At 36.7% G+C, this 14,076-nt stretch overlaps 1 protein-coding gene across 6 annotated transcripts in view; it reads right to left on the reverse strand.

Moving 5' to 3' along the window:
* homer1b (homer scaffold protein 1b) overlaps positions 1-14,076 on the reverse strand; it is a 61,233-nt gene that overhangs the window by 36,094 nt on the left and 11,063 nt on the right. For 3 of the 6 annotated variants that reach the window (XR_015490112.1, NM_001002496.5, XM_087251658.1), the window contains exon 1: positions 13,169-13,570. The exons of 1 other annotated variant lie outside the window; for it this stretch is intronic. Coding sequence is in view for 4 of the 5 variants with exons in the window: in NM_001002496.5 (NP_001002496.3) it covers positions 13,169-13,444 (276 nt within the window). In the remaining variant the exon portion in view is untranslated. Of the gene's footprint in view, positions 1-13,168; positions 13,571-14,076 lie in introns of those variants that run through there. 2 more of the 6 variants (NM_001326290.2, XM_087251659.1) reach the window with 1 other exon arrangement.

A 14,076-nucleotide genomic window follows, 5' to 3' on the forward strand; every position in this document is an offset into this window, starting at 1 on the left:
AATTTGTTTAGTCAGTTTTATAATAAAGATGGTATACTTTTCTTACAATGAAGTCCTTTCTCATTACAAAATCGCAATAGCCAGCAAGTTTGAAACTGTTATGGGTTCAATTCCCTTAGATATGTTATTCATTTATGTTATTTAGAGGTATTAATGCATTGTCTTTTGATATTACTAAATCTTATGTTGGCAAATTTTGTTTTACAGTAAATATAAAGAGTAATGATAAAGCTATTCATACCCTTTTTAAAAAATAAATCATTACTGTACCTTATATCTAATTGTATTGGATGTCTTTATTAAAGGATGAATTAAAGGAAAGTGTGCCTGTTATCACAGAAATATCATGTTAGAAATAAAATTAAAGAAATATCCTATAAACTTATCCACAGGTTTTATCCAGCAAAGCATTATTTGCAAACATTTAAAAGTGGGATTAATGTAAACTGTATTTCTGTATTAAATATGAGGAGATGGTTTTACACTTATTTTGACATTGTACATAGTCAGCTTCTGGGGTGAGGTGCAAAAATGTAATAATAACAATTATTTTGTGTTCAAAACGTCTTCATCATTATGGAAAAATGTACATGTGGGCTTTACTTGATTATACTAATCTAGAGGAAAATAGTTTTATATATTTAATTTGCTTATGTTGTTAACAAAATTGTACATTCATAAATGTAGATTTACTAATAAGAAACCAAATTGTAAGGTATTGATGACTGAAATATGCTTGTATAATACTAGTATCAGAGACTCTCTAAACAAGAAAGCCTGACCCACTTTAAAAATGTGTGAACTCTACAATGTATTTAATTATTACATATGTTATATTACATTTTGTATATTTGTATTTTATTTATAATTACCCCCTGGAATGTGTATGTTTGTTTTGTAAAATGTTATTTGCTCTTCTACAAATAAATAATAAAAATTATTTATTTATTTTTATTATTTTTGTAGGAGCTAACATATGTTTCCAGACTTGAGAAAACCTTTCGAGCATTAAACAACCTATAATTTATACATACATACATATTATAATATTAAACAATCTATAATTTTACTCTGAATAAAAAGGAAGAAGGGGGTTAGAACAGTTAACAGACGGGACTACTGACACAAAACTAATCCTGCTGAATGTTAAATAGCCTAGTTAATCTTGCTTACGAATGACTTGAATGAGCAGATCTTAGGCTGTTGGCTGCGTACCATACTGTAACCTAAAGTTGCAAACGCTTTGTGTAAGACACATTTTCTGCACAAATATTGCAAATCAGTATCATCTTTTAAATTCTGTTTTATTTAGACTACGTCAGTTTTACACATTCACCGAACAACGTTTTCCTGTCCAAATTATGGCAAAGTTGACAGTAAGAAAGTCATCCGCTGCCCTGAGGCTGTCTCTGCGACTCCTAGCGAAACCGGAAACAACGATTTGTTACTTCGAAGGGCGCTTCCATTGTTTAATTTCGCTGTGAAAAAGGTCTATTAAACTGTAATTAAATTATCTGTTTTTTACAGATCTGTCTTTGGGGTGATGAAATATTCAACATAGGCTCATGGGAAAAATCATGTGGTGTGGTAATAACAATAATCTAAATTAGCAATAATCTATATATAGAACTGAAAAGTTACATTTTAATTAGCCTATTTTATTTAAACTGTAGCTAGGGTTTGACAGACCATCTCTTGGTTTCTTTTTTTTTAATTTTGGAAAAGCTGGAATGTGAGCTTTTTAGCAATTTAAGAAGCAGCCAAATGCAAGTGTTTGTCAATCATGCTAGTGCTTTGCTAGTGTTAGCTAATCATCATCAGCATGACAAATGTTTACCCTGTGCCTAAAATACAAATGAAGGTAAACCTAATGAGATGATAAGCATGTGTGTTTTGGTATCAGATTAGGAAATTCAAAATTTGAGTCGATCCATGCTCTTGTGTACTGTGAATTTCTCAGTGAGCAGAAAGCTTAGTAGCCTACACTGGAGCTGGTATTTGTCTTTATTTTCAGATGCAGACGGGTCGCTAATCAGTCCACGCAGGCTGCTATATAATCACTCACTTCAGGCTTGTAATTGCATGAGAACAGCTGAAAGTGGGTGGACAGCGCACAAGAACAGCATTGAGGCTAACGTCTCTATTGTTGGAAGAAGCTATCTGTTTCATGACGTTGTTTTTATTTTAATTTTTTTGCAGTCTGTTGGGGTTGAAAGGGGGGAGGTGTATCGCAATCAAGGCCCAGCCACTAGCGATGCAAGTTGCATGGCATTTGATCTTTTAATTTCATGGCACCATCCAGGAATAAGAAAAGTTCAAAATGTATCTATTCAGTGACAGTTTCATAAAAAAATGAACATTTTATGTCTCAAATGATATTATTTTCAAACACAGACTAATAGTTTTACTTTGTGTGCTCACATACATAAGTATTAAAGTAAGTGGACTAAAAAGTGCAGTGTGAACCCGTTTTTGCATAATTTCAGCCCTGATAGTTGCTGACAGGTTTTGTGAAATTTCCAATAAATGCCTGAAATCATTGCTTGTTCACAAGAGTGACAGTCACACTGTGTGAATTATCAAAGACATTTGCAGAGAAAATCGCAGATGTGTCGCCAATGCCTGTGAAATATTTGGCATGCTGACTATCTGGACCTGTCAGCGATTCATAATCATGCTAAGTGAAAAGAGTTCCGACTCCTTCTCTCACTGCTTTGCATTTGGAAGAGCTCATCCCTATGCCCTAATCCCTTCTGAGGGTTTACTCTCCGAGTTGACTGCTTTAAAGAGATGAAGGGTGTAGGGGTATAAAAAAGCTATTTTTTTGGAATGCACTTCTACATCATCTGAAGTTCAAGTAGGTGTGCCTTCGTGTGCCTTGTTTTGTCTACTAGTTGACACATGTTAAAATATGAGATTATAAGCAGGTTGTACACCTTATTACAATTATTATCATTTATGTGGATGGACGCATATATTTCATTATATATATGAGCAATATCACACGAGTAGCAGTGTGCTATGGCTGTATATCAGCAGTGGTGGGAGGCGTGCGTTGGCACGAGGCCACAGGCCGGGTTCCTTAGCGCCCTACCAGTGCTGATATACAGCCTTAGCACACTGCTACTCATGTGATATTGCGTTTATACAACAGTTCGACGGCACAATCTTGTATATAAAAAAGAATATCAAACACAGAGAGTCTAAAACCCTTTTGTATTTGGAACTACTATCTTCCCCCATTCATTCACATCTGCAGCTGACGTCAGAACAGCAGAAGCCGTTACTAATTCACCAACGTCACTTTATAGCTAGTGTTTGTATGATTCTCTATAGTGTAATGTGAAGCAGCACTTCTGGTGTGCGACCCCCTTAAGGAGATGACAAAACAGCAAATTTTGCTCACATTTTAAGATTATAAGGCTGAACGTGACATGAAATGCCATCCGTCTACAGAGATTTCTCACCAGGCTGCTGTTTTGTTTGCGATAAGAAGGGACAAGGCTGATTCCAGCTTCTTATTTGCAGCTTCTTATTGACTCTATTTGGTCCACCTTAAAAACCACAAGGCTTCCGTTTTTTTACCTTTTTATTTGCGCTCAAGAGAACACACTGAGCAAAGGCTTATTATGTGGTTCTGGCGCCATCTTGTGGATAGACAACGTCAACCATCTTTGGCCGCCGCCGAGCTCTCAGAAATTGTATATATATATTTTAAAGCAGGCACTATTCTTACAAATAAACTGCATAGTTGCAATCTAAACAGCTACATTTTTGACAAAAAAAAACATGACAAAATATTTTTTTGACAAAAAGTACATTTTGTTGTCCAACAACAGTAATATTTGTCAAACTGTAGCCTGCTTGCTGTATGTGGACGGAGTAATACACAGAGGTGCAGGGTGAAGAGGCCCTTGTGTGATGTTACTGGCAAAATATCACACAGCTATTAGCCAAGAACCAGACAGAACTGTTGTATAAATATAGAGATGGGTTGCGGCTGGAAGGGCATGCGCTGCGTAAAAACTTGCTAGAAAAAAATATAATATATTTATATTATCCCCCTTAATTATTCACCCCCTGTTGATTTTTTTTTTTATCAAACAAAACTAAAGTACATGCACAAAACAACATGATTATATAGAGCAAATAAACAAATGTAAATATTGTCTTGCTTGCTTATTAAGCGTTGTGATTGATTGGCGGAGAAAACTCGCTCTGCAGACAAGCTCGTATCTGGAACCACAAGTAATGTTATTGTTGTGACAGCCGAGAGAAGAGATAAAACGTTACCTATAGCGAACATCCAGCAGGTCAAAGGGGCCACAGAGAGTGAAGAGAGAGAGCTTACAGCTTTCATATTTCTCCTACCGGGCTCTTATGTACTTTCATGTCAGTGAAAGACTGTCCAGCAAACTCAAAAGCAGTGAATGTGCACAGTTATCTGCTTTTTAAGTAGTTGTTGTGTTTTAAATACTCACGGTCTCCTCCCTTGCCATAGTAAGCTACCGCCATAAAGTAATGCATATGTGATAAATGATGTCATTACATAATAACCGGTTATGATTATTACTGAAGCACTACCGAATTCTCCACAGCGATGCAGACGAAAATCGAATAAACAATTAATTTTGACACCCCTAATTTATAACTTACATAAATATTACAGCGTCACAGTGGTGAGTGGGTAGCACAGTCACTTCACAGCAAGAAGGTTGCTGGTTGGGTCAGTTGGCAGTTCAAGTTCAAAAACATGTGGTATAGGTGAATTGAATAAGCTAAATTGGCCATAGTGTATGTGTATGAATGAGAGTGTATAAGTGTTTTCCAGTGTTGGGTTGTGACTGGAAGGGCACCCGCTGCGTAAAACATATGCTGGATAAGTTGGTGGTTTATTCCACTGTGGCGACCCCTGATTAATAAAGGGACTAAGCCAAAAGAAAATTAATGAATGAATAAATAATACAGTAGTTTCCTACAGTAAAATGCTATACACACATTTAGAAGTCAAACTGAGCATTCAGTTTTCATCATTCAGTTGATGTGATAACAAACAGCTTCCTTTCACAAAATCATTCATTCCGAAAGGTTTTGAAACGATACTTCAATATGGTGGTCATGTTTGTTTTCACTCTGAAGTGCCCTTCGGAGGGTGATATATTCCATTTGGAACACACCGTCTGTCTTTTTGGAAGCTTTTTGATGTTTAGTCTGAGATGTACTGCGACAGGGTACCAGACTTGTGCAGGGACATTTAATGCGCAATCCTGGGCTATTTTCTTATCACTTCTCATGCGTTTGAGTTTGAGCGCAAGACAAAGTTGTCAGCCATTTTTTTTATAGTAAAGTCACACAATGTGAACACAGCAACTAGATACTGCCCCAGATAGTCATACAGTGTGAAAACAATGGTGATTGGACGATTTGGAAAATCATGCAGTGTAAACTCAGCATTAAATGGCCATATCACCCTGCAGCCCAACACCGGTTACTCACTGAAGCTTAGCATATCTGAGCCTGGTAAGTAGCTGGATGGAAGACCACATGGGAAAACTAGGTTGCTGTTGGAAGTGGTGTAAGAGAGGCTAGCAAGGGGCGCTTAACCTGTGGTCTGTATGAGTTCTAATGCCCTAATAAAAGTGAGGGGGACACTATACTGTCAGTGGGCGACGTCTTTTGGATGAGATGCTAAACCGAGGTCCTGACTCTCTGTGGTCATTAAAAATCCCATGGCACTTCTCGTAAAGAGCAGAGGTGTAACCCCGGGGTCCAAGCCAAAGTCCCTCAATCAGCCCTTACGATCATGGCCTCCCAATCATCCCCATCCACTAAATTGGCTCTATCACTATCTCTTCACTCTACCAATAGCTGGTGTGTGGTGAGTGCCAATCCTGTGGCTGCCGTTACATAATCTAAGAGGACACATTACATTAAATGTGGCCAAAATAACGACACCTAGAAATTAGCATTTTATGACTCACAAATTTTAAATAATATTTTACTGAAAAAGAAAGCCGCATAAATATTAAATGATCTGGTAGTGTAAATGTTAACAGTAAATGTACATTTTGGGTGAACTATCCCTTTAAAAATGTAGTCACTATTTACATACCATTAAGTAATTACAAACCATTATGAGTTTCATTCTTATGTTAAACATAACAGAGGATATTCTAAAGTGAGTTAATGATGACAGAACTTTCATTTTTGGATGAACTGTCATGTTAAGCTGCCCCTAAAAGATAAAATGTACCAAATGTTAAGTCACATAGAAATTTAATGGATGAACTCGAAGGGAGTTCATCCATCAAATTTTCATTTATGTAAAACTCCTGGCCAAATTCCCTCTCGGGCTTTAACCATCATGGTCTCCCAGTGTCCCAATCATCCCCATCCACTGAATTGGCAGTATCACTGTCTCTCAACTCCACCAATAGCTGGTGTGTGGTGAGCGCACTGGCGACATTGTCCTGTGGCTGCCGTTTCATCATCCAAGCGGTGGTGGTGTGAAGAGATCCCCCTCATGATTGTGAAGCGCTTTGGGTGTATGGCCATTTACAATAATGCACTATATAAACACACATTATACATTACATTACAAAACTGTATAAAACTGTTCATTTAAATAAAACGTTAGAATAAAACAATGTACTTAAAAATGGACTTGATTGAAGAAGGCATTTAATTTGAAAATACTAATGCAGTGTTACATGATTCCCTTTTTGCAAATGACCTATGCAACGTCGTAATACAAAAAAGTTGAGCTCATTCTACTTTTACTTGAGTTTAATCCTAAGAAAAAGGCTCTCAGAAGAGTTCAAACTTAATAGAAATACATCAGATCAGATCAGATACCGTTGACTCGCCGAGTGGAGTTATTTCCAAGATAATGTGAATGGCACTCGGCAGATAGAGACCTTACAGCTGGCCCTTCTATTGCCTATTATAGGTCAACGAGGGTTCGGATAAGGACAAAGCCTAAGTGACAAGTCCCTGTCATTCAAAGTGACAGGACCGCAATCAGTCCTGCCATACAAAAGTAAGGGCAGAATAAATTGCATAGGGGTGGAGGTGGAAAACACAGACATGCTCTTAAATATCATGTCAGGCTTTACACGAGCTCTTCAATCAATGTAGCATCCTGCTAATACCTTCAGCCACTGTGAGCCATAACTTAAATTCCCAGCAGGGCTCAGACTGGACTTAAGATCAGACTCTAATTACAGCTGCTGCACTGACCCCATTTTCATATTCAAGACTCAAGGAACAGTAACATTTATGGATCTTATAATGCTGCTACTTGCTTTGCAAAAATAGTAAAGTGGTGCTACTGTGGGATATCAGAAGGCAAAAAGTGCTGAAAAATGCTGTTCCTCACAATCGGGACATGAAGTAAACATATAGTTCTAACAAATTTTATTGGATTTAACATAAAACAATTAGGGTATCCCCAAAAACCTCACCAATTGTGTTGTTTGACCTCAGGTTTTAGTAGTTTGAACAAACAACAAACATAACTTTTTAAGTGTATGTACAATGAATTTAAGATGATACTTTAGATAAGGACGTTATAAGCATTTGGTCATGTTGACAGCTTTCTAAATACAGTCATGACCATTGTTATGAAACTATAACAATGATCATGACTGTATTTAGACAGCTTTCAACATGACCAAATCAAATTTGTGTGTGCACCATAAAAAAAAAAAAACTAATTCTATCAGTCAGTTACTTCCAATGTATTTTTTGTAATCACATTGGTTTCATGTGGTCTCTGGGTCGCTGGTTCGAACCTCACGTTTTTGTGTAGAGTTTGTATGTTCTCCCTGCGTTCACGTGGGTTTCCTCCAGGTGCTCCGGTTTCCCCCACAGTCCAAAGACATGCGGTACAGGTGAATTGGGTAGGCTAAATTGTCCCAAGTGTATGAGTGTGTGTGTGAATGTGTGTGGATGTTTCCCATATGGGTTGTGGCTGGAAGGGCATCCGCTGCGTAAAAACTTGCTGGATAAGTTGGCGGTTCATTCCACTGTGGTGACCCCGGATTATTAAAGGGACTAAGCCGACAAAAAAAATGAATGAATGAATGAATGAATGAATAAATGAATGAATGAATGGTTTCATGTGCTTTAGAAAACCATTATCCAAAGATTTTTTATGCGCAATAATGCACAAGATGTTGTAAATCATTTTATTTACTTATTTTATATATTTAACACATATTTGTATTTGTTTAGTTTAGTTTAGTTTAGTTTAGTTTAGTTTAGTTTAACAATAAGTACACTTAATTTGTATTTATTTAAAATTATAAAATTTTATGAATTTTAATTAAAAGTAACTACTAAATAACTACTAAACATATTAACATTAGTCAAACATAATTGAAATGTCAATTAATAATAATAATAATAATAATAATAATAATAATATCATGAAATAAATGCATGTGTGCACTTATTCACAAAACAGCCCTGGTCAGATCACACTAATTTGTCACGATTTTAACAGGATTTCCTTGCTGTATGGGGGTGTTGTGGGGATTCAAAAATGACAAATGGGCGTTGTGACAGATTCAATAATTTCTTCTTGTGTAGTGTGGTATAGTTTCTGACAACCGATGACATGTCTGCAATGCCTCACATCACCATAGCAGAAAGTCTAGCATGTTTAATTTTTTGCTCGTTCTTCACAATGAGTTGTGACACTGATCATGTGGGTGACACTGTGCAATAGGAGCAGATAATTTGCTTGTTCATAATGCTTATTCAAATTTGTCATTAATAGTGCAAACAGTTTAATATAGGCTTCTCTGAAACTGTAAATATTTTATTTAGACTAAAGGATTATTTTATTTATAAACCAACACAATCTCACAGCAATTCGTGATCTGGCATATATATAGGACTTGTTTTGAAGCACTTCACCTCAAATGTTATCCGTTATTCTTCTTTATCTAGACATCTGACCAACAAAAGATACATTAAAACTAAGTTAAAATATAAAAAATGAAATATATTTCAAAAAGATATTTTTTCCAAGAAAAATATACGAATTATATTTTTGTTTCTGCCCCCCATCACAGGTGTATGATTTGCTTCGCTCTGAGGAAAATAAGGATTTAATGAATGCTTCACTGTGATGGTATCACAAATCTCAGATACATATTTCCAATTTTTTAAATATGTCATTATTTTAAAGATTATGTCCTGAGCATCTGATTTTTCCTTGCTGCTGCTTATGTACTTTCATTTCATCACACTCGTGGTGAGTTCAAGCGAGGGATTGTTTAATGAGAAACCCATGGCAGGAAAATAAACATTTAAAATTTAAAGAAAGTATCTTAATATTAAAAGGGAATCATAAGTTTAATCCTGTCCATGTCTTAAAAAATGTAGCTATTTGTTGTCTGCAAGCATCAGTGTTTATTAAGATTGAAATAAGATTAAAAACAATTGAGATAAGAAATATTGTTATAGCAACACTTGTGACTGCTTGGGGAAATAACACTTGTCATAGACTAATTATGAAGGAACGTGTAGTCTGGCACATTTATTGACCATGACAAGTCAAGATTTTATCACAATTGTATTTTTTTTTTTTTAATCGCATAATCTGACATGGTGACTTTTAAACGACAATAATAATAATGTGATCTGACTAAGTTTCATATATTCCTTTAAGGTACATATTTTTTCCTAACAAACTATTTCCACAATCAACTATTCATCTGTAATTCATAAATGCTGCATTTAAGAAGTTTCACTACATTTTTAAAACTTCCGTTTATATTAACTCCATATAAAAAAAAAAGATCAAATCTTAAAAGCCTTATTAACCTTGACACACGATCATGAGACTATTCTTAACAAGGCTTTTTATATATGCTTCATATTTCCCATGCTCATCACAGAAGACATTCATTTTTAACATATTGAATAAATCAATAGATCGAGACAGAAAGACCATCTGTCCGTTCAGGACATCAGGCCGTTGATCCTATGGCATGACCTTATGGTCAACACTAAACTCACCATGGATCAAAGAGGATCAGCAGCAGAACAAACGGTGTGTGGCTGTAGAAGTCAACAGTTACAGTGCAAAGTGCACCGGCTCACATGTTATTTCTGTCTCTGAAACCAAAATCTGAGAGGGAGGGCAGAGCATCCCGACTCACCAGCACATTCAGACATGCTGCCAGAGCTATTTTAATTCCTTCTATGCTCCAGCAGAAGAACCAATGAGATTGGGATATGACTGCACATGAAACACTCCTTATGATTGGCTTTCAAATGTTTTTGAAATGTTGGTGTAGAATTTGAACTGACTGATTTGCAGTGTGTGTCCACTGCTGGAGAAGTGATTTTTAGGCCAACTAGAAAACCTAATGTATGAAACCATATGAGGGATTTATATAATTCGCTTTTAGGATGAGAAGGATTTTGTACCATTACACCATCCACACGAAAATATATGGACGATATAATGAAAGTGTAGACAGGCTATGTACTTACTTCAGCAGAAGTAGATTTGCTACTGTCTGTCTATTGATGATTTCTGGAATATTGGGCCATTATTAACTCAGTATAAGGTTGCACAGCAGTGACCAATTGGAGTGCATGCTGCTCTCCACAGGGAAAGTGAACTAATCCATTTCTGTCTGAGGGAACATGTTTAATAGCAGTCTCAAGCAGGTTGGTCCTGTGCACAATCAACTCTCTTGAGCACAAAAGGTTCTTGTTAATTCAGCTTAATGCATCAAATTATATAAGTTCTATATTATTTATAAGATTTATTGTGGACCAAAAACTATTTCCACCTTGAATTGAGATTAACTCTCTTATAGGATGTATTTCCCTTATGCTTACAGTCCCTTTATTTATACTCAAAGCACCTTCCAGTGAATAATTGTCAAAAGAAGCATATAAATAACCTTTATAATTCTTCTATTATGCAATTTTAAAAGAACAGTTCAACTAAAAATTTAAATTAATTCTGTCAATAATGACTTGACCTTGTGTAGTTAAATCTCCAGAGACCTACATTCACCTTTGGAGTATTAAGACAATTTTTTAAGATTCATTTTTGGCATTTTTGACTTTATTTAACAAGACAGTAGGTTGAAAGAAAGTGAGGATCCGGAAAGGTCCATGAACTGGGATTCGAACTCAGGACACCCATACCATAAGACGAATTATTAACCACTGGGCTATCATGCTGACATTCAATTGCTCTTTGATCTTCCATTGACAACAATGGTTCCAATTTGTTGAAAGTCCAGAAAGGTACAAAAATCAATGTCAAAACCATCTATCTGTCTACAGTAGTTAAATTGGAATATTATTAAGCCACTTTTGTGCACACATAAAACAAAAACAACAATTTTTTATGAATGCGCAGCTTATACGCACACTGAAGAGAAGAAACTGGTGAATTAAGTCATTATTTTTGTTAAATATGCACACAAATTCACATAGCTTTATAATATTCCTACAGACATATGGTATGTTTTGAGGACTTTTTTTGTTGGGGGGGGGGTCTAGACTTTGGATAAGTTAGGACCATTGCTGTACGTAGAGGATGAGGAAGGAAGGATTTAATCCAAGGGTGCTTTCACACCTGTGAATCGATTCAGTTCCGGATTAAAATTGTTACAATGTTTATTGTTGTTGTTGTGTGAGTTAACTCTTCTCACATTAGTCAGAGTTTCATGGTTTGTTTTGCATAGTCCTGCTCAGCTGTCTTGCGTCCTTATTTTAATTTATGGCAATGAGCAATAAGACATTATGAGCAGAAAGTTGCACTTTATTTTTGAATGGTGACACCCACAGACAAAATCAGAGGTAAGACTCTCATATAGAGCCCTTGGCTTGACTGCAGTTCGGTCAATGTTGCTGACAGATAAACAGCTCTCATTAATAGTATGTTTTAATAGCATACTTTCACTTTTGTGTTTTACATGAAACACACATTCACCGGTAGGAATGACATCCCGCCCTACTCATAACTCTCTCTTCATATAGCCATATATGCCTATTACATATCTATAATACACTGTGATATAGTGTACTGATTCCTCACTACAATCGATCCGCTCCAGAGTCCATTTCAATCCATTTCCATTTCCGTTGTTATTCATTTTACAGCTTCAGTAATTATAATAGGAGTAGTTGTAAAGTGCAAGCTAGAATAAATGTACTGACAATAAATGCAGCTGTTTGATTTTAACCAAAATCAGTATTTGAGGATCAAAGTGGAAATGCTTCTTCAGCCACCAATGAAGACCACAGGCTGGCACTTTGAAAATTGTGTTACTGCTTAATGTAGCTCAGTTATGAAAGCGAAAGTGAAATTACTGATGACTCATTTTTGCAGTTTAGAAGCAATTCTTTCTTTCCTTTAGTGAAAAATAATGTCATTAGTTGAGCATTTTTTTCTTTCAAACTTTTGCAGACCTTTCGTATTTACAAATTGCTTTATTACACACTGAATATATTACACTGAAAAAAGATGTCTGCAAAATGGTAGCGAACAGTTTATATGTGTTGAATTTAAATTCATTTGTGGATTTTCTTTTTGGCCTAGGTTTTTTATTAATCTGGGGTTGCCACAGCGGAATGAACCAACTTAACCCGTATATGTTTTATGCAGCGGATGCCCTTCCAGCTGCAACCCATCACTGGGAAACCCACACACACTCATTCACACGCATACACTACAGACAATTTAGCCTACCCAATTCACCAGTACTGCATGTCTTTGGACTTGTGGGGGCAAACTGGAGCATGCACCGGAGGAAACCCCACGCAAACACAGGGAAAACATGCAAACTCCACAAAGAAATGCCAACTGACCAAGCCAAGGCTTGAACCAGCGACCTTCTTGCTGTGAGATGATCATGCTACTCACTGCGCCAACGTGACTCCCCCTTAATTTAGTAATGTCCAACTTAATTTGTTTGTTTAAATACAACCCAAATAAATTGTTTACAACTGCTTAACATAAAAAATGTAGTAAATCATAATAATCATAATTTTTTTTCAGTGTAGTAAAACAAACAAACTACTTTCATAGAGATATTTATAATGAACAATCCAAGGCTCTTTGGGGAACCATAGATGCCAGTAAATGAGCAAATATCCATCCACATCAGTAAAAAAAGCACCAGGTTACCTTCGATCCATCCAAGCTGATGATTCTGTACACGTTCCTGGTACTGTCGTAGAAGTAAGATACAGTGACCGCATGTTTGCTGGTGGGCATCCAGTTTTTCTTAGTGCTGGGGTCTATCTGGAAGACGTGTGCCCGGGTGCTGTAGATGGGCTGCTCCCTGAAAGGCAGGAAGAAAAAGTGGTGAACCTCTTTGTGCCTGAGCACAGTCGTCTCTCCGACTCCACCGGGTGCACTGGAACGTCCCGGCAGACGGATCACCATTTCTTCATCCTCCATCTTGCAGCTGGCCACCACTGCTTGAGCCCAGGTAGAAACCTGGGTCCTGCCTAACCAGTCAGACACATTGGTACACTGCTACAAGCACAAGGCGACCATTCAACGCCCCGCTGATATGGAAATGCCAGCTGTTTAGCTGGGGCCATGTGGGATGGACACTAAATATAGTCAGGGACGCATTACTCCCACCCCTACTGACTTGATCTTTGCTGTTGAAAGTGCGTCCACACACACGTTGGACCACACTAAGAGTTTTTAGAGCTCTTCTCCCACACACTCTGGTTTGATCTGACAATCTCATATAGATGAATGTATCATATATATAAGATCAACTACAAAAACAACTCTTTGCGATTTAGATTTGTTTGGTCTGAGACACTTTGTGTGTGGCGTGAAAAAACATTCCAGGCAAGTTTTCAATTTCAAAAATGACACCAAGGTGGACAGTTCACACGCACAAAAAATGACATGATCTTTTGTTTACCCTCATGTAGTTCTCAACATAGGTTCATTCTGAAAACGTAGCCCTATATACAATTCTGGAAAACGCAAATTATGTAGCCAGAAGTACGTATTGCTGCATTTCATCTTTAAAACGAATGCTACGAGGCAGTATGATGCCTTTCCTTTTT

Source organism: Danio rerio, chromosome 5 (genome assembly GCF_052040795.2).
Source record: "Danio rerio strain M-AB ecotype USA chromosome 5, GRCz13ab, whole genome shotgun sequence".
Taxonomy (NCBI): domain Eukaryota; kingdom Metazoa; phylum Chordata; class Actinopteri; order Cypriniformes; family Danionidae; genus Danio; species Danio rerio.